The sequence below is a fragment of the Peromyscus eremicus genome, chromosome 2 (genome assembly GCF_949786415.1).
Source record: "Peromyscus eremicus chromosome 2, PerEre_H2_v1, whole genome shotgun sequence".
Lineage (NCBI taxonomy): Eukaryota > Metazoa > Chordata > Mammalia > Rodentia > Cricetidae > Peromyscus > Peromyscus eremicus.
The window spans coordinates 19,052,929-19,080,884 of NC_081417.1; the positions used below are offsets into that span (position 1 = coordinate 19,052,929).

A 27,956-nucleotide genomic window follows, 5' to 3' on the forward strand; every position below is an offset into this window, starting at 1 on the left:
TGTTCATGCAGTTTGTAGGGCCGTGACAATGGGTGACTATACATGTGTCTTGGTTACAGTAAATCACCAGGGGAAAACAGGTGGGTGGTACGTATGTGCCTACAGATGGGGCTCATACACTATGAATGGTAGACTTTGCAGCAAATGGCAAGACCAGGACAAAGTCCATTTTATCAAACTACATATATCACACACATCAGTATAAAAGTCCATTTGAGGGCATCAGTATTCTTTTTTTTTTTTTTTTTTTTCTGAGACAGGGTTTCTCTGTGTAGCCTTCGCTGTCCTGGAACTCGCTGTGTAGACCAGGCTGGCCTTGAACTCAGAGATCCACCTGCCTTTGCCTCCTGAATGCTGGAATTAAAGGCATGTGTTACCACTGCCCAGCTAAGGGCAACTCTATTCTATAATGTAATTTTAAATATGCACACAGGAGAAAGAGATGGGGGGTGGTGGTAGAGAGCAAAACCAATCTTAAAAATAAAAAGAACTATTCCTTTTCCCTCCAAATTAAATCTGTTTGTTATTGTTTGTTTATTTTTTTGGAGGCAGGATTTCAGATAGTCTAGGCTGGCTTTGAACTTAGGTAGTTGAGGTTGACTCTGAACTGTGTCTTTTCCATTTTCAGAGTTCTAGGATATCAGGTGTGTGCCACCACATATAAGTTTTTTATCTTAATACTTTTTAAAGAATTTAATAGACAATTCATGAGTCTAATTACTTTTTACTTTTCCCTATAAATTTATGTTTCTGAAAGTCCCATAAGAGTCATACCATGGGCTAATGTCATTTTAAAAGAGAATTTAAATTCTTAAATGTTTTTTCTCCTTTTATTTTAGGTATATGAGTGTTTTGCCTGCATGTAGTGCACTGAACATGTGCCTGGCGCCTGTAGAGGCCAGAAGAGGGTTTAGATCCTTGGAACTGAATTATTAACGGCTATGAGCTGTCATATGGGTGCTGGGAAGAGAATCTTTGTCCTGTGCAAGAGCAGCCAGCTCTGAAGTGCTGAGTCATCTCTCCAACCCTGGTGCTTAAATTCTTATTTCAAATACTGAATAGTTCATTGTCTGAATGCCATCTACATCCATTCATTTTCTATTCATATTTTTTTCAGGTTCTGAGTCTGGTGGATCTTGCAAGTCTCTGCTTTCAAGTTTATCTTGTTTCTCACTTTTTGCAACACTGTTAAACAGTTTTAAGAAAAAGTTTTCACATCTTATAGGTTCCCTTTAGTGACGTAAGCCAAAAGAAAAAAGGACTCACATTGCATTATATTTTTATTGTTTGTGGTGAAGTTGGTGTGAACAAGCCTAGAAAATAAAAAAATGGAGCAGCATGGCTATTGTGTGGTAACTGAACAGAATGAGTTAGATGTGTATCTGAGCTGGAAGATTGTACCTGCAGCACCGTTCAGTGCGGAAACCATGTTGTGTTCCAAAGAAAACAGCAACACTAAGGAAGGGCCTCCACCCAGCCAGCATATGCTCAAGACAGGAGCAGGAAGCAGCTGATCAGGATGAGCAATGGCTTGCTCACCAGGCTGACAGAGGGAGGCAAAGGCTCCACAGAGGTGGATTCATGGCCAGTGGTAAGAAAAGGTGTTTTTTTTCTTCTTTATACACCTTGTATAGCTTGAAACAACCTCCTTTGGAGATCTGAACTTGGGGTTGCAAAGTGGGAATATTATATCACTGCTACATAAAGTCAAATTGCATTTGTAGAGAAAATGAAGATTGCAGATAAAGTGAGTTTGGAAATGTTTTCCAACAGAAACAAAGGCTACCTTAAGGCACTGTTATATTCAAGAAAAATGTAATTATTACATAAAGAAGTTCAAGTAACGAAACTAACATAAAAAACTAAACTACACAGCATAATGCAAAACTTTTACTTATATTAATTTAAAAAAATACTGCAATGTCATGGAAGAAGACATACTATCTCTCCCAAAAAACCTTCAGTGAAGCGTCTAATACTCTTACATTTTTATACAAATATTATCCAGGTAACAGACATATAAATAACCATTTGTAAACTGACTTTCCTCTCAAAAAAGACTCACTTATAGGCTTTTATTTTGAAGGAAATTTGAAGATGGTGTTCTGGAAACCACAGGAACTTCTGGGTAAGGCTGAAGTCCCATTTGCTTGTTATCTTTCAACTTCTGTACTATAACTTTGGCAAATTCTTCCCCTTGGATGTCAGTGGTGTCCAGTAGCTGTCTGACTTTTGAGGTCCTTGTGGGTTTGGTGCTAATGAGTTCATAGTCCTCCTTCATGATCAGGTCCCGGGACAGAAGGGCGTCCAGCGACTGGTTAAGGCAGGCTTCAGTCATTTGGCTCACGATGTCCTCCCTCTTGCTCTGGATCCACTGCTGGGCTATACCCGGTTGCAGGCGCTCTGTAAAGGGCAAAGCACAAACAATTTACAAAGTTGAGGACAGACACGAGCAACCAGTATAATTCTGTGTAAAATTGAGTAAGCACAACAGACATTTTTGTATGACTGTGCCAGTATAAACAGCATTTTTTGAAAATGCTTCAGGAACTATTCAGACTTGCATTTTATCTCCCATTCACCTTCCTGAAAGAATACCGTATTTTTTATATTCTATGTTGTAGGGTAAAATGACTTTAATTTTTGTTTCGTTTCAAATACAAAGGATACTTGCATATCTGATGAAAAAAAATAGCTTCACCTTTACTAACCTAATAAGTAATGCTTCCTCTTAAAACTCCTTCCTAAGTAGAGACTTCTGGAGTACACCAGGCCCTACTAAGACATATCAGCACGAGGTTGGAAACGCTTTCCTAGTAAATGTTTACTAGGGTAGGGAATGAAAACTAAGAAAGCTTATTATATGGTGACTCTACGCAGTGTGTACTTGTAAGGTAAACACCAGCCTTTGCAGTGTATCTCACAGCATAGACTTACCTGAACTCTTCTCAACCAGGAGTGGATTTATTATAGCCAGAGAGCACAGCGTGGGTCTGTGATCACAGATGGCTGCCCTCTGTGATGCAGACACGGTGCCATCCCAGCTATGGTTTCCAGGACAGTGATGCAGCTTCAGTGAAGAGCAGTCTGGTACTCCTCCTACAGAACATGTCGTTAGGGGCAGAGTGGTCATTAGACACTCCTATCAGTAAAGTATCCACGGTGGGTCACACAGAAGGTAGGCTGCAATGGCTCAGGTTTTTCACTGTCATTGAAGCTACTTCAGAAATCCAATTCTGAAAATATGTTAACTATTTTTAATTACATTCATTTGTGTGTGTGTGTGTGTGTGTGTGTGTGTGTGTGTCTGTCTGTCTGTGAAGGTCAGAGGACAACCTGAAAGAGCCAGCTCTCTTCCTACCATGTGAGTCCCTTGAGTCCTGATGATCAAATTCAGGTTGCAGGCTTGGCTGAATGCACTTTACCCACAGAATCATCGTGCCAGCTCTGCAAACACTTTTTAGAGTAATAAGCATTTATACTGAATAGTACTGTTAGTGCTTGATTAGTCTATGCTTATTAAAAATAATAAAATTTCCCTTCTTCTCCTCGTCTGGTACTTCCTTGTGAATTCTTCCTTTTCCAGTTTAAACATGTCTTACATATGTATGTCTGTTAGATACACAGACTTTTATGTGTAAAACATCTGGATTTGATGTGTTTTCTCCTCTAGAAAACAATTGCAGTGCTTCAACTGTTTATCTCCCCCTTTAGTTCATGTAATTATTTTTCTGACATTATTAAACACACTGTCTCTTCAACATCCTGCACATCACCCCAGTAGAAACAAAAAACAACACAAAGACTGAAATCGTGACCGTCATCCATCCTAGCTGTATCCCACTTCAGGTGTTGGTTCTAGCAGTCGCGGTGCTTTCCCAGCGTAACTTACTCAGCTTTACCTGTCCTCTCTCAGCTCCTCAAGTGAGAAGCCAAGGCACCCGGAGTCATCTAATCTCTCACACCGCCCTCCCCACTGTCACTCTTAATTCTCCTTCATACTCCAAGTCTCCTGTTTGTGGCAAAGTAGCTTCTCCAGGGCCAGGCTGACGGCTCAGTGGGTCAAAGCACTGGCTTCACCTGGATTTGATGCCCAGAATCCACAGTGGAAGAAGTGCCTCCCCAAAGCTGTCATCTGAACTCTGCATGTGTCCCGCGGCATGCGCCACTCTCTCTCTGCTGCTCTGCCACCTCACACATACAAACAATACATGAAAATAAATTTCAAAATGTTGTGTATATGCCAGACAGAATGAGCCTTCCTAAAGCAAAAATTCTCATTTTATACCCTTCTTCAAGAATCACCACCTACCAAACTTAAGAGCCTAAATTAGGTCAGCTGAATGCAGGAATTCTTTTTCTTTCTTTCTTTCTTTTCTTTTTTTTTTTTTTCAGAGCTGAGGACTGAACCCAGGGCCTTGTGCTTGCTAGGCAAGTGCTCTACCACTGAGCTAAATCCCCAATCCCGGAATTTTTTTTCTTAAAAAAAAAAAAATGGTATAAGTGAATAGACATAAATGAATATATTTCTATGCACTGTGCAAGCTTGGTGCTTATGGAGGCCAGAATAGGGTAGCAGATCCTCTAGAACTGGAGTTGTGACCATTCTGAGATATTGTGTGGGTGCGGGGAATCGAACCTAAGTCTTCTGGAAGAGTAATAAGTGCTCTTTGCCACTGAGCCATATCTTGAGCCCCTGGGCTTCTTGGGATGACTGTGATCCTCATTTTTTTTTTTTTTATCTCTTCTTATTCACTCTATTGATCAGACAAACTAAATTACCCACTGTTTTTTGTTTCCTTGCTTCTGGACTCATATTCTCCTGTCATAACTAGAGGTCAGTCTCTAGGTGGAAATAGTCTGCATGTTGACATTGCATGGTAGAATGACATGAAAGTATTCATCAGAAAGCCTGGCTTTAATCAAGTCTTGGATCTGCTAGCTACTTGCTGTGTGATCCACAGAGTTCAGAATCTGTAAAACAAGGACTAGCTCCCTCACACAGCTATTAAAAGTGCTTTGTAAAGAATGTGTCTCATGCCCTGTAGTTATATAAGTATGTATCCTTCTTAAAATATAGTTACTATGGTAACTAAGAAACATTTCTCCTTTTTCTTGTGAGATTAAGAAAAAAACCCTTTCCATCGTGATCACAGAGTGCTTTTAATATAAATGTATTTGTTCATCATTCCACTATTACCTTCACATGTATAGGCTTGTTACTTAAGAAAGAAAATGGAGCATGAACGCAAATGAAAAATGTGTTCCATGCATACCACTGTTGGCTAATGCTTTGACCTTGAAAGAAAGTGGAAAAGTTGTGTAACCAAACTGATTGGGAAACTGGCATACCAGACGAAAAATCTTTGTCTTGAGGAGCTGACAGAGACCTGGAGGTTCCAGGAGAACCAGTGTTTCTGGAGAGCAGAGAGGATCCACACGATTCCTGAAGTAAACAGAGGACCGACAGGTTGAGGAGAGCTGTACACACACAAGTTTGTGAAAGGCATCATCTTTAAAGTTATATAGCTATGGCTTCTAAACTGTATTTGCCTTTGGCTTATTAAAAACAAAGATGCAGAACTACTATAAATTATTGTTTACAGAACCAAAGAAATAACATAGAAAACCATCACAAATCCACGTGACTTCTTTTTCACCTCCATCTCTATCAGGGATTAAACCCAGGGCCTCACCCATGCTAAGTGAGTGCTCTACCACTGAGCTATATCCCCAACCTCTAAATTTAATTTCATTTTCAACTCAAGTGGAAGGGATGAGGCAACAGTTAAGGACTGGAAATAGCTATACACCCTACATGATTCAGCAGATCTGTTCAGTGGCTATAATGGTGAATCAGAAACTCATAGTTATCTACTGATTTAGAGCAAATGCTTGTTCTCAAGTTCTTTCAACCCTAAGGGATGGAAAATCCATGGATATCTTCACTCCCAGCTCTGTCATGGAATTGCTAATTGCCCTTCAACAATGCATTGAAACACTCTGGCTTTCAGGTTTCATCAAAAATTAGCATATACTCAAGGATCAGATTAGATAGTTAATATAAAAGTGATTTTGAAACTATGTATTGGGGCCAGTGAGGTGTTTCAGAGGGTAAAGTGGCTTCTGCCAAGTGGATGGCCTCAATCTGATCCTTGGGAACCACAGAGCAAAGGAGAATGGTTTCTGCAAGTTATCCTTTGACACACATACACACATGTGCACACACTATATAAACAAATGAAAACCCCCTATGTGTTGTGCTTTCATGCTCTTTTGAATGCACTATTACTTTTATGAATCTGTAAAGTGGACATATGATCTTAAAACGATTCATAAAATGATCAACTAAAGAAATACCTCTTGGGGAGCAGCAGACATTTCTCTTATTACTATGAGGTGGAAGGGTAGTGAAACGGTGGTGAAATTATCACCGAAGGTTTACCTGAACACCACCCTAGAGCATCACGAGAGGACAGAGCTGCGTGGGATTTCAGGTTAGAGACTGTCATGACTACCTAACCAATTATAAATGCTCCCTGGACTTTAGCTTCCCATCTATAAGAAAGGAGGTTAGACTAAATGATTTTTTAAAACACTTCTCGCATTAAATAACATATATTTGTACCTCTTGTGGAGGATGGTTTGCAGGTATGTTCAGTGATAAATCCGTTTTCTTATCACATAAGTGAACAATACTTGAAGCACTCTGTATCTGGAATGAACACATACACATATATGCTTTAATTGGATGTGACTTAAAAATTACAGAAGTAAATTACAATCTACTTGTTTTCTGTTTACACAAAAATCAATGGAGACAAAATCTAAATCATTTGAGAATACATAACTTAATTAGGTAGAGACAGTGTACAACAAGAAATGCTTAGAGAACAGACTTTTCATCCTGCCTCATATTAACTGGTTGATCTTGGTAAGTATTCTCTCACAAGAGTCTTGCAGCTTCATCTTTAAAGTAATACCTACAAACAGGACTGTTTAAAGATTGAGATAATATTAAAAGTATATTTACAGTATTTGGTTATAAGAACATACTTAATTTTGCTGTGTGTTCTATCTATCCATAATTGTTACTAAGCAAAAATATACTTCAAGTACTATGTTCTAAGTCCTATTACTATTTTTACTGTATTGGTAAGAACCCACAGTTGGGATGATGTAAAGGTGGTGCTGTGTTACTATGGCACGAGGGGGGTGGTCATGATCAGTTTTAGAGCCCCAGGATATTTAACTATCTGACCCCTGTGTGTATATTGGGTCATGGTCATCACTCCATCCCCTCTCTTAAGCCCCTCCTGCTCCCTTTGGAACTCTACTTCTCATCTTGTCCCCTGTCCTACCTTCATGTCTTAAAAACTTCCCAAACAAACAAACAGCCTATTGAGTTTAATTAGGGTTGCTTGCATGTGCATGGGTGGGGGGATAAAACTTCACATCAAGTTTTCCTAGTTACATATTAGAGACAAGGATACCCATTTTGTAGGGTTACTGTAAGAAGAATTAGAAGCAATAAATGAAAAGGGCCCTACAATTACTTGCAGGTATTCAATAAAAGACAGCTGCTAAACAGGTGATTTGTTTATTTAACTACTATAACTTTATACTAAAGTGATGGCTTAGACAAATTGTCATTACTACCAAGTCATTTAAAGACAGATTTGGAAGTCTAGCCCCTGCCTCCACCCATTTGACAGAGAATATCCACTCTGCAGTCAGGGTCAGACTGGCCTGACATTTACTATGTAGACCACGCTGGTTTTAAACTCACAGGAATCCACTGGCCTCAGCTTCTAGAGTACTGTGATTACAGGTGCAAACTACCACAGATGGCCAAGTCTACTTTTCCTCTCTATAACAGAATACTTTAATTGTTCTTCAGAACTTTAGAAACTAGTGGGTTCAGGTTTAGAAACCTGAATCTCCACTGTCCAATTTACAACTTCCTGCTCCATTCAGAGGAAAAGACTCATATCCATCCACCTGTGTACATAATGGATCTAGTTTATTACTCGTAAACCTAGTTCAGTAAGTGTGTGTATATGTATGTGTTTGAGACCATGCAACCTCGAGGACTTGGATCTTGCTACTGAACTTACAGAGATTCACCTGCCGTTGCCACCTGAGGGCTAGGATTAAAGACATGCACCATTACAGCTGATGCACACAGAATTGTATATGAATCTTCAAATTAGCCTGTGGCTATGTCTGTTATATAAAGTTTTCCCGACTTTTACTAAAACATTTAAAATTATCATTTTATTAGTGATACCTTATATTTTAATAACTAATGAGGTATGATAACTCAACTTGTTTATGGACTAGTAAATCATTTCCAAAGAAGAAATACAAGAAAGCATTAAAGAAAACCTTTTTGGTTCAGTTTTTATTTTTCAAGATATAAGAAATATTTACTTGGAGACATCAAAATAACAAGATTTGGTTAAAAGAATTTAAAAATAGAGGACATGCAAATAAAACAAGCCATTCTAAGAGAGAAATATAAAATGTGTATGTGTGTGTTTGTATAAGACAGGATCTCGTATGTTGCTCATGTTTCCACTCTACTGCCTCCACCTCTAGAGTGGCTGGGACTAGAGGCACATCCCCAGGCATGGCTATGAAATTTCTATTCTACTGTTACTTTCACTGTTTATGTGGGGTGTTATGTAAGTTACTAACTTTTCTATACTACAATAATCTCACCTGACACTAGAATTTCGAAAACCCCCAACTACAACTTTATGTGAAAATAATACTGTGACATAAAAACAATGATGACTCCATTGTGGGGTTACTAAACTATGTGAAAACACTTTACTTAGGAAGATAAACTTTTAACATTAAGTCACATATATAGGATCCTAGTGTTTAAACTGGAGACAAAAAAGGGACGTGGCGGGGTTCTCTTTCTCTTCATATCCAAGGCAATAGGCCTTTGTATTCTACTCCTTTCCTGTTTCTTCTTCTTTCTTTTGTCTCATGATCTACCACTCGACTATACCCCAGGTCCCCTCCCTCCTTTAGTTTTTATTTTGAGACAGGTCTAGCTAACTTACCCATGCTGGCTTTGAGCTCACACCATAGCTCAGACACACCTTGAATCTGCAATCCTCCTCTTAGCCTACCCAAGTAGATGGGATTACAGGATGGTACCACCAGGTCCCTACTCATCTAGTTTTGCTTAGAAAGAGATGAGAAAAAGAGAAACTTGTAAGGAGAGAATAGGAAAAGAACAGATAAGACAAAAGGAAACAGTCTCAGAAGTTTGTATTGACATTAGTATCTCTGGAAAAGGCTGTACCCTACCCCAAAATGGGGGAGTTGGAGAAGTTATGAAAAGAATTCGAAGACTTCATTTTTAGATCCTCCTACAGCTTGGATACTGATATTGCTATGGTAAATCTTAAGTTTGATTATGAGTGTTTGTTTCTTTTACATGCCAGTCTTTAAATGACAGGTTACGTTGGTAGGTCCAGCAAACCAGGAGGGGAAAGCAAACTGCTAGTCAGTAAGGAGCTGGAGATCGTGCTTGCTCGTCGCCCAGGAGTTTGGCTAGCTGGCAGTTTTCTTATCAGATATGAAGTGCAGTGTACTGAAACCTGGCGGGTGCTAGCCTATGCTTTCTGGGCTCGAAGGGAGAGCTGCGGCTGCTGTGTAAATCCTCAGCTGTGCTAAACCACGCAGGCTACACTGATCACACAACGGCCCTCGGTCATTCACATGAATGTCTCTGACAGTTTAGTCTGCAACATGAAGTATTTGGGTGAGAAAATAAAAACCAAGCAAGAGAAGTACAATAGGGGGGTTCAAATATAACATGCCACTGTTTTACTTGACAATAGATCTCAGAAAAAGTCAAGTCCACTACAGAAGAGCAAGAACTTAGCAGAAGTAATAGTCTAACACACGTCACATGCACCTGCAGTGAGTGACGTAGGGGGTCTGCTGTACACAGGGCCTTCAGCACACATTCTAAGTCACCTGTGACACGCCCAGAATTCTGATACTGTTAAATCTGAAGGTGGTCCATTTGAATGAAAGGGAAATACCCTTCAGTGACTAAGGGAGTAACCATGGCCCTTGTAAATTCTCTCACCTCCAAACTCTAGCCTGTATCTGGGAAACTACATTAAAACTTCGTGAGTAACATACAGCTGTTTACAATTCTAAGTTACAAAGTGTCAAAGGGAGATTTACCTTGGTTTTTTTAAGCTGGATAACAGCTTCAAGAAAAGTTATGTCTTCATATGTTCTCAGAACTGGTTCAAGTTCTATTAAGCATTCTAAATAAGAAAAACAAAACAAAAACAAAAACCCAACAGTTTTAAGTTCAGATTACTTGTAATAATTAAATTGAAATGTTAACATTTATCTTATAAGGCTTCATGCCAATCTTTCACTGAAGTGATGACATCCAGTTGTCTTACGAATTCTTATTGCTGGCATAAACAGACCTGATAGTCAACAGAGCAGAATCGGCAGCCTGAAAGTGAACCATTACAATCCTGGGAAGTGATTTTCAAAAGAGGGCCTTACATTCCTCAAGGCAAGGACAGTCTTTTAAAATAAACTATACTGACATTTAGATAACCACAGAAAAACAGGTCATTTATACCCTTACCATAAACCATACATAAAAATTAACTCAAAATAGATCATTCACTTAAATATAAATAGGAGAAAATGTTCAAAACCCCGAGTTAGGGAAATTTCTTAGATATGACATCAAAAATAAGATTCATAAAAACCTGACAACTGGACTATTCTAAATACAAATTCTAAAAACAATTTTGAAAACTGTACTCTAGAAAAAAGTTACTCTTAAGAAAAAAAGAAAAGCAAAGCCACAGAACAGGAGTATGAGAGTATATTTCAAGTTGCGTATGTGCTAAATTGACTTGTATTTAGCATGTGTGAAGAATTTTTACAGGCTGGGCCATCAGGATAGCCCAGTGGGTGGAAGCGCTTCCTGTGCAAGCCCGACTGCTTTAGCTTGATTCCCAGCACCATGGTGGAGGGAAAGAACCAAGTCTGGAACGTTGCCCATGATCACTGATGGGGTATGCTTGTACTCATACATATACATCATACACAGACACACACACACACACACACACACACACACACACACACACACACACACGGAGAGGGAGAGAGGGAGGGAGAAAGAGAAAGAGAAAGAGAAGTGTGTGTGTGTGTGTGTGTGTGTGTGTGTGTGTGAGAGAGAACAAGAACTGAAAACCCAGTAACAGAGAGAAGAATACATGTAAAAGTGTTAACTGTCCTCCTTGTACCTGTAACAGAAGAATACATGTAAAAGTGTTAACTGTCCTCCTTGTACCCAGTAACAGAGAGAAGAATACATGTAAAAGTGTTAACTGTCCTCCTTGTACCCATTAACAGAGAGAAGAATACATGTAAAAGTGTTAACTGTCCTCCTTGTCTGCACCTAATTAACTTCATATACATCAGCACCATTCTTCTGTTCTCACATCTCTATGGAAACTGCATGTGGGGGTTGAAGAGATGTTCAGTGGTTAAGAGCACATACTGTTCTTGCATCCAAGTTTGGTTCCTAGAACCCACATCTGACAGCTTACAACTGCCTGCAACTCCAGTTCCAGAGATTCAATGCTTTTGGCCTCAGTAGGCACCTGTACTCATATGTACATACCCCCACCCCCTGACACACACACACACACACACACACACACACACACACACACACACACACAAATACATACATAACACAAAAAATCTTTCAAAACAAGAAACTACATTTGAATGGGTTACCAATGATGCCAGTGTGAGAAAAATCTTTCATTCTTTTTTGAGATCAAGGGCTTGAATATTTATTACCCGAGTTGGCCTCAATCTCCTGAGTTCAACAGATTCTCCTACTTATCCTCACTACCACAAGTCAGTTGAAGTCTTGCTTACATGACTTACGGTCAGACAGACATGACTGACCACTCCCTCCTTGAAGCATTCCTTCTGGCTCCTTCCTTGACACGAGAGACTACACTGTCCATTTCTTTCCTTTGCGGTCCATTTTCTTGTTCCTTTATGCAATTTCTAAGAATACCTCAGAGGTTTAATAAGGATATTTTATTCTTTGTTGTCAGGCTAAATTCTCTATCTAGGGTGATCTAGTTTAAATTATTTATGAGTTATTGACGCTTGATTTTATATCATGAATCCTAGATTCTTTCTTGGATAAGAACATTTACATGTTATTATAGTAGTAACAGTAATTATAATTCCTTCTACTTGTTGGTTACATGAATCATGCCTATATGACTGGGCATACACAATCAGCAATATTTGAGGGTTTCATTACTTTAGATCAAGGCCAATATGTTATCATTTGTCTTTTTTACTATAGCTGTTTTAATGGGCTTAGATTGGTATCTCACTGTTTGTATTTCCTAATGATGTGAAAAGCCCTTTTATATACTTTTTAGCCAATTGTATAGTTTCTTTGATGAAATTCTAATCTCCTACAACTTTTTAAAATTTTATTATTTGTCTTTTATTCAATTAGTCAGAATTCTTTTTATTTCCAGACACAAGTCCTTTCAATAGATATATGACATAAAAATATGTTTCCACCACCTGCATCTTGTCATTTTGTTTTAGTGTTGACTTATTTTTCCAAGTGTGTGTGATGTGAACATATTGTATACATGTTCGCATGTATGTGTGACTACAAAGGCCATAAGTGTACACTAGCTATCTTCCCTGATTGCTCTCCACTTTATATACCGAGGCTGGGCCTCTCACTTGAACCCAGAGCTCTCCACTTTGGCTAGTCTAGTTAGTCAGCTTGTTCTGAGGACCCTGTCTCCACCTCTCAAGTGCTGGGATTACAGGGAGGCTGCACACCTGCAGGGCACAGGGCATATATAACTTGGGTGTTGGGAATACAAACTGGTCCTCAGGCTAGTATGGAAGCAGATTTTCCTCTGCGGAAGCAGATTTTCCTCTGCGCCAGCTCCATGGCCTAGTACTTTACTCTAGAGTACAAAGTTCTAATTTTTTTTTTTTTTTTTTTTTGGTTTTTCGAGACAGGGTTTCTCTGTGTAGCTTTGCACCTTTTCCTGGAACTCACTTGGTAGCCCAGGCTGGCCTCGAACTCACAGAGATCCGCCTGGCTTTGCCTCCCGAGTGCCGCCGCCGCCGCCACCACCACCACCCGGCTAAGTTCTAATTTTTTTAAGTTCTATCTCCAAGTCTATTTATTTATTGAAAAATTTTTAGATCCTTTGGATTCAATCTAAGAACTCTGCCTAACTGAGGTCTTAAGATTTTCTCCTGTTTATACTAAGAGACCTGATCTGTTCTTCTGTTGGAGCCCATTTTTACGTTTCCTAGTGGCTTTACTCAGCAGGTCTGCATAGAGAGGATGATTAAACCATGGGCCTGAGGGCAGGTGTATGAGATGGTCTGTACTTGGCTGTGCTGGGGGTTGGGGGTGGGGAAGTGGGGGTGGGTGGGGTCTTTTGCTCCACCCCTTGGCATTCCTTTAAATACCCTAGGGCAGAGACAATGGAGGGCCAATAGATTAGGATCCAGGCCCTCTTGAGGCTATCCTGTATTTTCTATCTGTTTCTCGCCCCTCTATCCTTCTAACGAATATTTCCTGCTGCTCCTACTCAAGAGTACTCTGGGGAAATGTGGGGTGAGGGATGGGGCCCTACATACTTCTCTGAAATGTATTCTTCTCTGAAATGTATTCTGGGTAATTTTTCTCTGACCAGAATTATCACCTGAATTAAAAATTACTGAGGGAGTTTCCTAACTGCTTTTTTGTTCTTCTCTGGCCTCCCTTAGTCACTTCCCCATAGAGCAGTCACGAGTGATTTTGACCTAAACTTATATTAGATCACATTGCTTCCAGAAGAGATGGTGAGAATGGATTTTCACTGCGCTTGGACTACAGGTCTGAGAGTGGCGAGCAGCTGCTCCCTTGCTCTCTAAGGCATCTTTACCATCATCTTGGTTCACTATGCTCTAGCTACATGGGCTGTCTCTCCATTGCTTGCAAACACAAAACACTTTCTTCTTCTGGTCTCAGGATCTTTCCTCTGGATGTTTTCTCTGCTGGAACTCGTCTCTCCTGAGTCTGTGAAGGACGGGCTCTGCTTCAAGCGGCAAACAGCTCAAACGCCAGCTCCCGAAAGCCTCTCACCCCTCTCTCTGTGTATCTCCACACTTGTGTTCTTACAGGATGACCTCACAATCTGTGTCTCATTTGTTTACTCATTTTTGTTATGTCCAGATCACAACCCCAAAGAGACCACTGAAGACCTTGGATGTCCAGAATGCAACAGCAAGGTTTATTCTGTAGATACAAGTCTAGACAGGGAACTCATTCCTACACCCAATAGAGTGAGGCAGGGAGGAGTTGCTCTTTGTGAGGCTAGCTTTTTAAAGGCAAAAACCACAAGCCCTTCAGGGCGGTTGGGGGGGGGGGGAGGTTGGCATAGGTGCAACTCAGATTGGTTTATTTTTATCTCTGTTCTTTTTTAATTGGGTGAGGGTATGTAACCTTTGAATTTACTGCTTGGGGGTTACAGTTATCATTTTGGGGGCTGTCCGGGAAAAGTCCCAGGCTTTGTCCTTAAGCTGTCATGGAGGCTGGCTGGCCTAGCATGTACTGACTGTGGGGGCTGGCTCAGTGGTCTAGGCTCTGTCCTTGACTCATGCACATAACTCTAAGTTGGTGAGGGGTCCCAGACAGTAAACATCTGGCTGAACTTTGAGCAGTCAGAGTACATGCAGAAAGGGAGCTACTGCAAGGACTATGTCTTTTGTTACGGCTCTCCCAGAGACTACTTGCTCAAGTCTCAGGAAACTGAAATTGAGGCCTGATCTCTGAGAGAAGACTGAGCAGCCTGTTATGGCATCTGCTTGGTCCTTTCAATTTTCTCAATGCTTTCTCCAGAAGAATGTTAAACTGAGATGTCACACTTACTCTCTCCTCCCTGTGCTTGTCCAGCGAGAGAGCACAAGGCAGGTGTTCCCTAAGTGAACAGATGTTACTCCTACCAAACAATTTCACTTTTCTGTTAGGAGTTCTCAAGTCTTTTCTAGAAGCAAATGCAACAAATAACAAGAGCAAAATAATTTATATAACAGCTTCAAGATAGGCATAATTGTTTAAGGAATATTTTATTTATAGTATACTAACAATTTCTCTAATTCAAAGGTCCAGATTAAAACTGTTTACTCACTCAAGAAAGATGGTCTTTCATCTGGATTTTGTGCCCATCCACTTTGTATTAGAGAGATCATGAGACCTCGATGAGGTATATTAAATGGCAAATTTTCCTCACTGGTATCAGGCCGATGTCCCTGTGACACACTATACATGATCTGCAAAGGATTGGTGACTTCTGTCAAAACAAATACATTTCATTAACTGGAAAGATATTACTAACACTAATCAAATAAAAATGAAGCAATCTTAGTATGTTAGACCAATTCATAACACCCTTTTCTGTAAGAGGACATATCTTCCAGCCAGTGCCAGACCCGTGCAGCTCTCACAGGATGTGAGAAGAGCCAAGCCAGGCAGAGCTCAGCTGAGCCTAGTACAGCCAACAAGGGACAGTAAGTAATAGTTAATACAAATGAGAGATAAGTGTTATCTGCAAAACCACTGAAATGTTGAGGATATTCACTACATAACAAGTTGAACACTACAAACTTCAAAAAAAAAAGCCCCAATATTATCTGAGAATGACAAAGATTATTTTTCAACGTTTGTTGGTGTTTATAAAAGGAATAATAATTAAATTTTCACACAGAGTTTTATAGCTAGCATGGGTCTTGAAAGTAGTAATAAAGCCAGGTCTGATGGCACATGGTTTTAATCTTGGCACCTGGGAGGCAGAAGCAGGCAGATCTGTGAGTTGAAGGCCATCCTGGTCTACATTCTACACAGCAGAGCTACATAGTGAGACCCTGTTTCAAAAAAAGGTAATCTCATTTTGCAAAGACTAAAAATGAGGACTTGAGATTTTGTGTCTGGCAACAAGGGACCGGAATTTAGATTCTTCTGATCCGTAAGTCAAGTATGCTCTTCCTAACTGATCGTAATCTAGTGCGCTTTGTAGGTGCAGTAGATACAGACCTGGTAAACCGCTGTTTTTACAGTGTGGTTTGTGTACAGAATGAATGGCAGGTACATTTAAAATGATGAGCTTAGAGAGTTCTGAATGTGTACCAACAACACGATGTCTTCTGCAATAAGGAAATCAAGAGCATACGTACCTTCAAAAGGCTGTTTTCTTGATAACACTTCCCACATGATAATTGCATAGCTGTTTAAGTTAAAAAGTTATATATCATAAGCAAACTTTGTACAATAAACTAGAGCAAAGCAGTATTTAAAAATGAAACCATTTTTGAAGATGATAATGTAATGAGATATTTTATAAGGGATCACCATACATAGTCAGGATAGTGAATGCTTATGTATGTCTGAAACGAAATTAGCTTTGTCTTAAAAAAATTAATTTTAATTAAAAATATGAAGTTACCACAATAATGTCTTAGTGCTACATACCAAGGTAAATATTTGTGATAACTTAAGTTTCTCTGAGCATCCAGATAAAATTTAACCTCTAATCTGATGTCCCTATTTTTCACACAAAAGTAAGAGCAATAAAAGAAGACTGTCTTCTTTTGCTTAATTTTCAGGACCATTTTACTGACTTTTTTCTGGTTTCAATACAGTCTTTTCGTAGAGCAAATATTTTGATAACAATTACATTTCAGTTACAATCACCTAGTTAAGCTAAATAGATTTTATATTTGAAATAAATGAGTAGAAAATAGAAATTCTGCAGAATCTCCAAGCAAATTACATACTCAAAAAGGATACCTGAACTTGATTAGGTACCAGCACACTACCTTTGGGGAAAGTGAGGATTACAGAGAAAATCCCACCCAAACCAATGGAAACTATTTTCTCCTTACAGAGCTTGAACATAAAAACACAATTCACAAAACAAAGGATAAGTACATTGAAATTAGTCTGTTTTAAATTCCTGATACTAATAGGGGAGAAAGTAAAGAACAAACAATAATCCAAGCCACCAGAAAAACAACCAACAGAACCACAGGAATTAGTAAGTACCTCTGAATTGTAACCTTAAATGACAATGGCCTCAACTTACTAATACAGAGGCAGAGTTGACTGGATTAAGAAACAAGATCCTACTTTTTGTTGTCTCTAAGAATCATACCTCGTTGGTAAAGATAAAACAATCTATCAAAAACTGAGTAGTTCTTCTGATGATAGAGCCAACTTCCACCCACAGTGAGTCAGAAGAGAGAAGGAAAGGATGGATTCACCAAGAAGAAGTAACAGTTGTAAATGTTTACACAGCAAACTCTGGCACTCCCAATTTCATAAAACAGAAGAATGGACACAAAAGGTTTGATTTTTGAAACAATAATACTGGGTGATTTCAATCAGTCAGTAACTAGACCAACCATGCTAAAATCAATAAAGAAATTGGACAGTTAAAGTACATCATAGGTCAATGGACTGAGCAGATATTTATTGAATATTCCATCCAACTGAAACAGAATACATGTTCTTCTCAGCAGCCCCAAGGATCATCTCTAAAACGGACCACATTCTAGGCTACAAATCAAGCCTAAGCAAATAAAAAAGAATCAAAACCACCTCTTGTATCTTTTCAGCTCCTAGAACAATAAAAGTATAAATCAAAACATGGAAAGAAAATCTACAGAAACTATACAAATACACGGAGACTAAAGAGCAAACTTTTGAATTACCACTGAGTCATTCAAAAAGTCAGAGAGGAAAAGTTCCTAGAATCAAATGAAAATGAAAGCACAACCTCAAGGTAAGAGGAACATTTGTAGTTATGAGTGCTTTAAAAATCAGAAAGATCTCAAATAATAACCCAATAAAGTACCTCAAGGTACTTAATAAAATGAACAACTTAGCTGGGTGGTGGTAGTGTGTGCCTTTAATCCTAGCACTCTGGAGGCAGGCAGGTGGATCTCCAAGTTTGAGGCCAGGCTCGGGTACAGAGTGAGTGCCAGAACTATACAGAGAAACCCTGTCTCAAAAAACTAAAATAAATAAATAAACATATAAAACAAGAACAATCCAAACTCAAAAGTACTGGATGGCAAGAAGTAACACAGACCAGGGCGGAACTTAATGGAATGGAGACAAAAACAACGACATGTGTTTGGTTGTGAGTCTACCCTTTAACAGCTGACCATCTCTCCAGCCCGAGAACTATACATAGAATCAGCTTAAGAGTTGGTTCTTTAAAACATAAATAAGACAGACAAACTTTAAGCTGAACACCTAAAAGAAGAAGAGCCAAATTAATAAAATCAGAGATGAAAAGGGAAGCTATTTTTGTTTCCAATAAAATAAAAGACTCATTAGAAAGGACTTAGAAAACTCATTTAAAAATAAACCTGGAAAATCCAGAAGAAATGGTAAATTCTTAGATATATATGACCACCAAAATTAAATCAAGACATAAACACACACACATACACACACACACACACACACACACACACACACACACACACACACACACAACGATACCTATGTCATAGTAAAGTTCTCCTAATAAGGAAAATCTTAGGACCAGAAGGATTCACCATCAAATTCTATCAAGGTTTTTGCTTTTTTGTTTCTTGAGACAGAGTCTCTCTGTGTAGCCCTGGCTGTCCTGAAACTCACTCCGTAGACTAAGCTGGTTTGAACGTGCACAGATCCATTTGCCTTTACCGCCTGAGTGCTGAGATTAAAGGTATGCGCACCAGACTGGCTTTCTATCAAGCTTTTACAAAAGAGGTAATGCCAGCGTTCTCCCAACTGTTTTATAAAGCGGAAAGGAAAGTGACACTACCAAACTCATTCCACGAAGCCAGCATCGCGCTGACACCAAAACTGGATAGGAGCACAATGGAAAAGGAAAAACTACGTTCCCCTTTACCCATGAACATATGTGAAAAAAACTCCCAATACAATTCTTGCAAATCGAATTAAAAACCACATTAATCAGATCCTATTCCTTGACCAGGCTGGCTTCATCTCGGGTATGCAAGCTTGCTTCAATACTTGCAAACCAGTCAGTGTGGTCCAGCATGTGAAGAGATACAATGACAGAAACCAGGGGATCGCTCAATGCAGGGAAAACCAAACCAAACCAAATGGTCTGTGTTCAGAGACTCAAACCAGCTGGACTGTGTAGTCTTCCCGTAGCAGACACAAATCCCTCCTGTTCCTCCTTACTGGGCACCCCATGTAAATGAATAAGTATATTGGGGGACAACAGAAGAAGAAACTTTTTTCCATACAATAATATGAATGTGAAAGATACTTGTACTAGGTGCTCACTGACATGAACTGGTTGCCATGGATTTAATAAGAAGGAGTAAAAAAGTCTTTTCTTGGCAAAAGGGGTATATAAGCTTGTTATGTAATTTTCTAGTCAAGACATATATCATTTACTACTAAAAGAACCTTCATTTTTACTGTTAATTATTAAAGATAGCAAAAGTTGTTTGAAAGGGCTAGAACATGGATTTAAAACACATGTAGGAAGCCTGATTTTATATTCCTTGGGATGTGAAGAGACAGATGTGAATTATATATGAGGTAAGAGCTCCCATACTCTAATTCTGTGCATAATAAATTATTATCCTCCTTTTCTCTTGTCAAAGAAGCAATGTTAAAAACAATGAATTATGCTTATTACTGTACTGTGAGGTTGTAACTAGGTGTAAATGAAACATGAAACTATAATTCTATTAAACACATTAACTCACTATATAAAAGATCCATCCATATTTAAATAAAAACATCCCTAATAGGTTTAAAGGTTTGCTTATTTCTTTTTAAAAACGAGTAATGTGTAAATAAAAATGACTAAATGTTATGGACCACTGTTTCCCCATGCTTTCCCAAGTTACTTATGCTAAAAAACTTTGAGCACTTTTACATATTCATAGGGCAAAATATATACCTTCGTATCTTTAAATAATGTTGAAATCATTTAAAGCAAAAATGTTTAATTTGAAAAATATCAACCATTGTGGCCTCTAATTTTTATCATAAGTTATTTAGAAGAAAATTTCATTATAAAATGTAGCTTGAAAGTTCTGGCTGATTAATCTTATGTTTCTGATAAAACAAAAGCAATGCCTGGTACCTGTATATATCATGTTTCACACTGGCCCTTGATTTCTGTCCAGGTTCATAGTTCTCAGGTGGCATATAGATGATTGTTCCTCCTTCTGGTGCAGATTTGCTACTTCGTGATTGAGAGAGTGACATCATGCGCCATTTTGATAAACCAAAATCTGCAATCTGTAAGAGGAAGGAGTTGAATTAAAATTGTCTTTTTTTTTCTTTAAAACATCTAAGAGTTAACTGCTTTCGTTTTCATATATTGCATTTATAATGGCTATCAGACTCAGGAAAAGCTATGTACTATTAATATTCCATAGCTTCTTAACAAATTAAATACTATAGTGCTATGCCCAATAACTCTAGATGCACTATATTCTGATAAGGTTTGTAGCAGAACATTACACATGTTTAAGGGAAACTAATTGCTTCAGAATTTGAATAAGTCTACACTGAATATTGTTTTTTATGGCATGAAGCTTTAGGGTAGGCTGTACTTTCCAATCCCCTCACCATTGACTATTCCTCCTCATATGCCATAACTAGATTGAACATTGCTTACAAATTGTCTTTAATAATTCTTTTTGTTAAATTTATTCATTTGTGTATGGATGTGTAAGGGTGTGGCCATGGAAGTCAGAGGACAGCTTCAGAAGTCAGTTCTTTCCTTCCATCACTTGGGTTCTGGGAACAGAACTTCAGTCACTAGGCTTGGTAGAATGCTTAAATAGCTAGACAGATTGCCAGCCCAGGTTTATATGGTATTAGTCTTGTTCTAAAAGTGGGATCATTAAATTTTAAAATAAGTAAAAATCTTACAACAGTAAAAGTCATCACTATATGCTTTTATGCTCACTATTAAGAGTCATTTTGGATGGCACATATCATATCATGTGTGTCCCGCCCCCAAGAATGCACAGTTAAATAATTGACCAATGGTAAACATTGTTTTTAGTATGTCTTTTACAGCTTTATTTCTGTTGTAATTTATATAGGTTATATAACTTTCTAAATGTTTAAGGTTTCTCACTTTTTAAATATAAAAGGTAAAATGTAAGACTAGAAACAATTATTTAGTGGGCAAGGAGTATGGGAAAACTTTAAAGACATTTAAATTACTTAGACTTATAATGTATACTGAAGAAATTAACAAAGTAGGATGAGCTCCATTTGGAGTATTTATCTCTTGTATTTTTTTTAATAGAAGAAATAATTTATATCTGTGTTTAGGTGAATGAGATAGACATTGCAGCCCCAGACCATCAAAAACAGAATGCACAAACCTTTCATACATTTACTATAAGCTGAAGAGGTGACAAAGAGGAAAAGATCAAGGGGAGATAAGCTGCCACGCAATGGGAAGTCAGGCCTGGCTAGTTCCAAAGGCAAAGGAACTTCAGTAACGAACACTGGGTTCTGGAGTTGAGGTTATTTCAATTGACAGTGTAATTCTACCACTTAATTGTGAGACCCCGAGGAAACTGTTTAATTTCTCTGTGTCCTACATTATTCATCTGTAATGGGATAATGTATTCAACGAAAGTGTGTTGAAATAATTCAAACTAGTCCTTCTAGGGAATTATTCAGAAGAGCATCTGTCACATGACTCACTAGCCACACGAGTTAGTCACTGTTATTAATGTATGCATGTACTGAATTAGTACACTATATTCCATTTACACATATAGAAATTATTTATAAATTGAAAACAAAGACATTTAAAAAGTAATGTCAGATTGAGTTTTAAAAAAGAAAAAAAAGTGTTTCTTTGCAAGTCTACATTCTACTAAGAGCCTATTCTTTAACCCTGATTAAAAAGCCTTTGGAAGAATTTGTAAAGGGGTACTTTAAGTTATCAAAAAGAAACTTTAAAAGTGATTAGAAAATTGAGAAGTCAGCAAGAATTTATGAAAAACAAATTAGAAAGATCAGTGCTCACCAAGTGGTGGTGGTGTATGCCTTTAATCCCAGCACTCAGGAGGCAGAAGCAGGTGGATTTTTGTGAGTTTGAGGACAGCCTGGTCTACAGATTGAGTTCCAGGATAGCCAGGGCTACACAAAGAAACTCTGTTTCAAAAAAACCAAACTAACCCAAAGCAAAGCAAAGCAAAGCAAACAAAACAAAAATAACAAAAAAAGGACAAGTGCTCAATTTCACATTTCACATAACAGAGTCGTTCCACAAATAATAAAATAAAAGAAGATAAATTTCTTTGGTAGCAATGCTACTGTACCACCAACTTCAAAGTTTGTATCTATAAGATATTTTGTTTTACTCACATAATAACATATTTGACTATTAACTGAGCAGATGTATTTGTTATATGTAGAAGATCTGAAATTAATTCATTAGCTCACTTAATTTAATTATGGGATGCGACTCTATGGCATGTGCTAGGTATGTGGTAGATAACAATCCAGGCCAAATTGTTTTCTTCATGAAACTTAAGTCTAACTGACCAGCCAGTCTGGGCTGCATGAGGACTCTTTGACAAGAAAAGGAAATAGGTGTGACAACACAGTCACATCATTCACACTCAAATTAATCATGTTAATTAAGAAAGTCATGTCAGTTGGTGAGAAATATCCTGGGGAAGCATAAGGTATAGGCTACAATAGGCTACAGAGAAGTAGGTGGATTATGATGGAAAGACTGGCTGTTCCTGATGGAGTAAACCATCAGGACACTTGGGAAGAGCGGTCAAACAAGGACTCCTCTAGGAGTCTTTGAGGAGAAAGAATAATGGTACCTACCAGAATATCCTTAAGAAGCTGAAGGATGATTCCCCAACAGTATGCATTAACAAAAGGACTGGTATTCATGTTCAGGGAGGTGCTTAGGGTTATGCTGTGCTGCTCTGTTAAGGGAGGCTGATACTGTACAAAAGGAATTCTAAAAAGTACATGATAAGGAGAGGTAGCTTAAATGATAATACACGGAAAACAAGAATGACAACAAAAGCATAAAAAGAAACCACTGGGGACCTCTGGCTGACAGTCCACTTTGAGTAGTATGACTGCCTGTGGCAACTGGTTAATTACCAAAACCCTTTCTTATTTCTCTTTTCTTGTGACAGGTCTCATGCAGTCAGATTGACCTCAAACTCACTATGTAACCTAGGCTGGCCTTGAACTCTTGATCCCCACACCTGCACCTCACAAGTGCTGGAATTACAGGCAGCATTCACCTACCATCCCTGGCTAAAAACTTACTACTAAGTGTTTAGAATTACAAAAATCATACTTTGATTCAAGTCTGCATGCATTAGATTATGTCAGATGTATTTTGTTTAGTTCTAAGGATCAAAACTTGTGATTACTGCCAAAGCGTGCACTCAAATTACACAAGGGAATAAACTCATATGAACAAGGGACTGAATGAAGACTGAAGAAGGTAAAGCTATTTAGTGCAGAAAAGGAAAATTACCTAGGGCTGGGAGAAGCAGAGGCACTACTGCTGTCTCCAAATATTAGAATGGCTGTTGTATTGAAGAGGGACTGAATTTACTACATTTATCAATAAAAAATGAGGTAGAACTAATGGATGAAAGCAACAGGAAGGAAGCCTGATCATGTAGGAAAGTGTCAGTTACTCACAAAAAGATGTCCTCTGCTATGGAGTAGCTACTCTGGAGATAGAGCTGCAGCTGACTGTCAGGTCTTGTAGAAATGAGGGGATGCCTCAGTCAGCCTCCTCTCCCTCTCAGGAAGGTGGGGCCACAACCTTGACCTTTATTTCTGTTCCCAAACTACCACTTTATTCCAAGAAAAAGGAAGTATATTCAGTAATTTTTTTTTGTTTGTTTTTTTCTAGACAGGGTTTCTCTGTGTAGCTTTGTGCCTTTCCTGGAACTCACTCTGTAGCCCAGGCTGGCCTTGAACTCACAGAGATCTGCCTGGCTCTGCCTCCCGAGTACTGGGATTAAAGGCGTGCGCCACTGCTGTGGATGATTGATTGATAAATAAAACACTGATTGGCCAGTAGCCAGGCAGGAAGTATAGGTGGGACTAGCAGAGAGGCGAATTGAGAGAACAGGAAGGCAGAGAGGAGGAGATGCCAGCCTGCCATCCAGGGAGCATCATGTAAAGGCAGCAGGTAAAGCCATGGAACACGTGGCGACATATAGATTAACAGAAATGGGCTGAGTATAAGAGTAAGAGCTAGACAATGGTAGGCCTGAGCTAATGGCCAAGCAGTTTAAATAACATAAGCGTTTGTATGTTTATTTTACAAGTGGGCGATAGGACTGCCGGGAATTGGCGGGACCCGGAGAGAAAAACTCTAGCTACAAATGGCGCCCAACGTGGGGCAAGAGTTTCCACCTAAAACCTTAGATAAAAGATTCTAAAATGGAGCTAAAAACAACTTCCTAGTTGTCTCTCTCAAGTTGGCGGGTTCCTGGCGTGCGCATTTGACTGGCAGTATGGTGGAAATGAGGTGTCTACAAGTGGCACATTACGCTGCGTGGTAGATTTAGTCTTTGCTAGTAAAAAAAAAAAAAAAGAGGTTTCTGGGCTACACACTGCTTTGATAGAAGCATAGACCTACTATTTCTAAGAGTTGATGGTTCCCAGAGCTGGTGGTGGCCCAGAGCTGGAGGTAAACGTACCATTGCCATATTGGAAGCTAAGGTGAGCAGAGTCACCAGCCAAAGCTGCTGTTTTAGCCCTAGTAATGCTGCAGTTTAAAACAATAGATTCACAATAAGACAGATTCAGATGAAACAAGACTTTAAATGCTTTACAATGTGTGTAAAAATGTACGTAGGCTTGGAAGAGAGAAAAAAAGAAATATATACAGTTATATAAAAAATAGTTTTTTAAAAATAAAGTCTTTAAAGAGACAGTAAAGGTAGAATAAAAAATAAGCCACATAAAGATGGATATTACACAGAGAATCTGGATTGTGTTGTCTTTGGGATTTTTAACTGCAGAAAAACATTTGATCGTAAAAGCTGTTGAGTTAAGCAAATACGTATATTTTAAAGGTACCTTGACTTCAAAATTTGGATGTTAAGGATATGTTGCTTTGGAAAGGAGGCTCTGCTTTTGTTTCCACAGAAAGCCAGAGGCTATGGATTTGTTCCAGATTAAGATACATCAGGTTTGACCAGCCAAGACCCCCTGAAAGGTCTCCAATGTCACCATGGCCCAGATGATCCAACATCTAGAATGGTTTCAAGGCAACTGGCTCAGGTGATACACCCTCACGAACTACTCTATAATCCTAAAATTTTCTTTGTGTCTCCATATGATACAGTGCCCCCCTCCAGCAGGAAGTAGTAACAGAGGCTATGCCCCAATTCCCAAATATACCAAGCTGGCTTTGGAGATGGAATTGGCTCATTACTTCTCTAAACCCAAATATACTGCTAAAAAAAAAAAAAAAAAAAAAAAAAAAAAAAAAAGAGGTTAAGAAATTCTTTTGTCCCATATCAGAAGAGCCCTCTGATGTGGGATAGAGAAAAACCAACATTTTTATTTAAATCAGGTTGATTATAAATGTGATCTCTTTCTAAAGAAGAAAAGGGAATATGATATGATAGGATGAAAGTATAGATTATTGAATCTACTTTTAAAGAGCAACTTGTTTAAAATGTTTTACATTGCTATGGATTTTAGTTTATTGATACAAGTTTAAACTTAATTTTGTTATACTGTATATATATTTCTATTCTTGTTTGAGGTATTATGTTTATGTAACTCATTTAAATTGTAATGGATAATTAAGAAATATAGATTAATAATTAGTCTTCTATGATAGTCAAACTTGCAGCATGTTAGTTAAGTTTTCTAGGTATACATAGATATAATTCAATTAGGCAGGTAATCTTCAAACACTTCAGAGACCTACAGAATATGGAATTTAAAATGTTTTAAAAGTTTAGACTTTCTGGACGATGAGACATGTCTGCTCCTGGCAGCACCCATTTACTTCGAGAGGAGGATGGGCATCGAAGACACTCCATATGGAGTTTATCTTCACCTTGGCAAAAATAGCCATTTGGGATAGAAACTGTTCTTGCCTGGACTGCTTGATCAACTGGACATGCAGGACCCATAGGAAGGTGACCACTGAACTTTGCTTGGCGAAATGGTCCTTCAGGTTCCTGCTTCACAGAGGAAACTGCCAGACATTCTACAGGACACAGAGAGAAATGACTGAGAGACTCTAGACCTGTGGGCTAAAGACAGATGCCCCAACTTTACAAAGGAACATTAGGTGACTGTCCAGGCTGCCAGCTGTCTCTGTCTACCCTGTAAGACTCCTGAAAGTTGCTTGCATCCTTCTCCCATTTCTCAGGTATATCCTTCTGGGGTCTTTGATGTAGTTGAAGACTAGATAGTTATAATTTCCTTAGTTATGATGAAAGACAAGTCAGATATAAAACCTTAGACTCACAAATATAAGATAGATAGGATATCTTCTTTAATATTGTAACTGTAATTCTTGCTTGATAATTGTTTGTTAGATGTAATTTTACTATGTTAAAGTTAAAACCTTCCTTTTTGAAAAAAAAAAAGAAAAAGGGGAAGTGCTGTGGATGATTGATAAATAAAACACTGATTGGCCAGTAGCCAGGCAGGAAGTATAGGCGGGACAAGCAGAGAGGAGAATTGAGAGAACAGGAAGGCAGAGAGGAGGAGATGCCATCCTGCCTTCCAGGGAGCATCATGTAAAGGCAGCAGGTAAAGCCATGGAACACGTGGCGACATATAGATTAACAGAAATGGGCTGAGTATAAGAGTAAGAGCTAGACAATGATAGGCCTGAGCTAATGGCCAAGCAGTTTAAATAATATAAGCGTTTGTATGTTTATTTTATAAGTGGGCGACAGGACTGCCGGGGATTGGCGGGACCCGGAGAGAAAAACTCTAGCTACATGCCACCACCACCTGGCAGTAATTTTTTTCAACTTACTTTTTCTCATACTTCTGTGTTAAAATTTTCTGTTACAACTTTTTTATTAAGTAATGGAGAAATAGGCATTTCTTTGAACATTTTAAATCATCTGACTACGTATGCTATAGAAATAGGTATATAAAATACTACATAAAAATAAAGTGAGTTGCATTTAGTATTAGTTACTCAGCAATTACCCCTCTTTTGAGTTCCCCCATTCTATATAGGGTTACAGTATACCTTGCCCTTTATACAAAAACAAATTCAAAGCATGAGATTTCAATATAACACTAAGCATAATACTAAGAAACCTTAGAAGGTGACAGAGTAAAATCGTCAGTACCTAGCGTTTAGGGACAAGTGCTCACAAGTGGTAGCAAAAGCATGGTACATAAGGGACAAGAGTGATAAACCGGACCTCAGCAAAGATAAAATTTTTCTTGGCAAAAGGCTTTGTTGAAAGGATAAAAATAGGTCTAGGAAATGGCTCAGTGGTAAAGCCCTGCTGGGCAAACATGACAGAACCTGAGCTTAATGTCTCAGAACCCACATAAAATGTCCAGGTGTGGCAGGATATAATCTGAGTGCTAGAGAACTGGAGACAAGAGGATCTCCGTCACTAGCCAGCCAGTATAGCCAATGATTACACACATATGTGCACACACCAGGACACACATGTTCTCCATGATTCAGTACAAACACAAACACATGGATAACAACACAAGTTGTGGAGAAGTATTTGAAAGGAAATATTTGAAAATTATTATCTGATGAGTGAATGAAGGACTCGTATTTAAAATATATACAGGGATCTTAAAATTGAGTGGT

At 38.6% G+C, this 27,956-nt stretch overlaps 1 protein-coding gene across 1 annotated transcript in view; it reads right to left on the reverse strand.

The window, feature by feature from the left end:
- Positions 1-1,271: 1,271 nt before the first annotated feature.
- Ripk2 (receptor interacting serine/threonine kinase 2) overlaps positions 1,272-27,956 on the reverse strand; it is a 35,590-nt gene continuing 8,905 nt past the window's right edge. Inside the window, exons 4-11 of the mRNA XM_059253896.1 lie at positions 20,247-20,404; positions 16,300-16,349; positions 15,258-15,419; positions 10,219-10,304; positions 6,629-6,715; positions 5,353-5,446; positions 2,938-3,099; positions 1,272-2,403 (exon numbers count right to left, since the gene is read on the reverse strand). Coding sequence (XP_059109879.1) covers positions 2,066-2,403; positions 2,938-3,099; positions 5,353-5,446; positions 6,629-6,715; positions 10,219-10,304; positions 15,258-15,419; positions 16,300-16,349; positions 20,247-20,404 — 1,137 coding nt within the window. The 3' untranslated portion in view covers positions 1,272-2,065. The remainder of the gene's footprint in view (positions 2,404-2,937; positions 3,100-5,352; positions 5,447-6,628; positions 6,716-10,218; positions 10,305-15,257; positions 15,420-16,299; positions 16,350-20,246; positions 20,405-27,956) is intronic.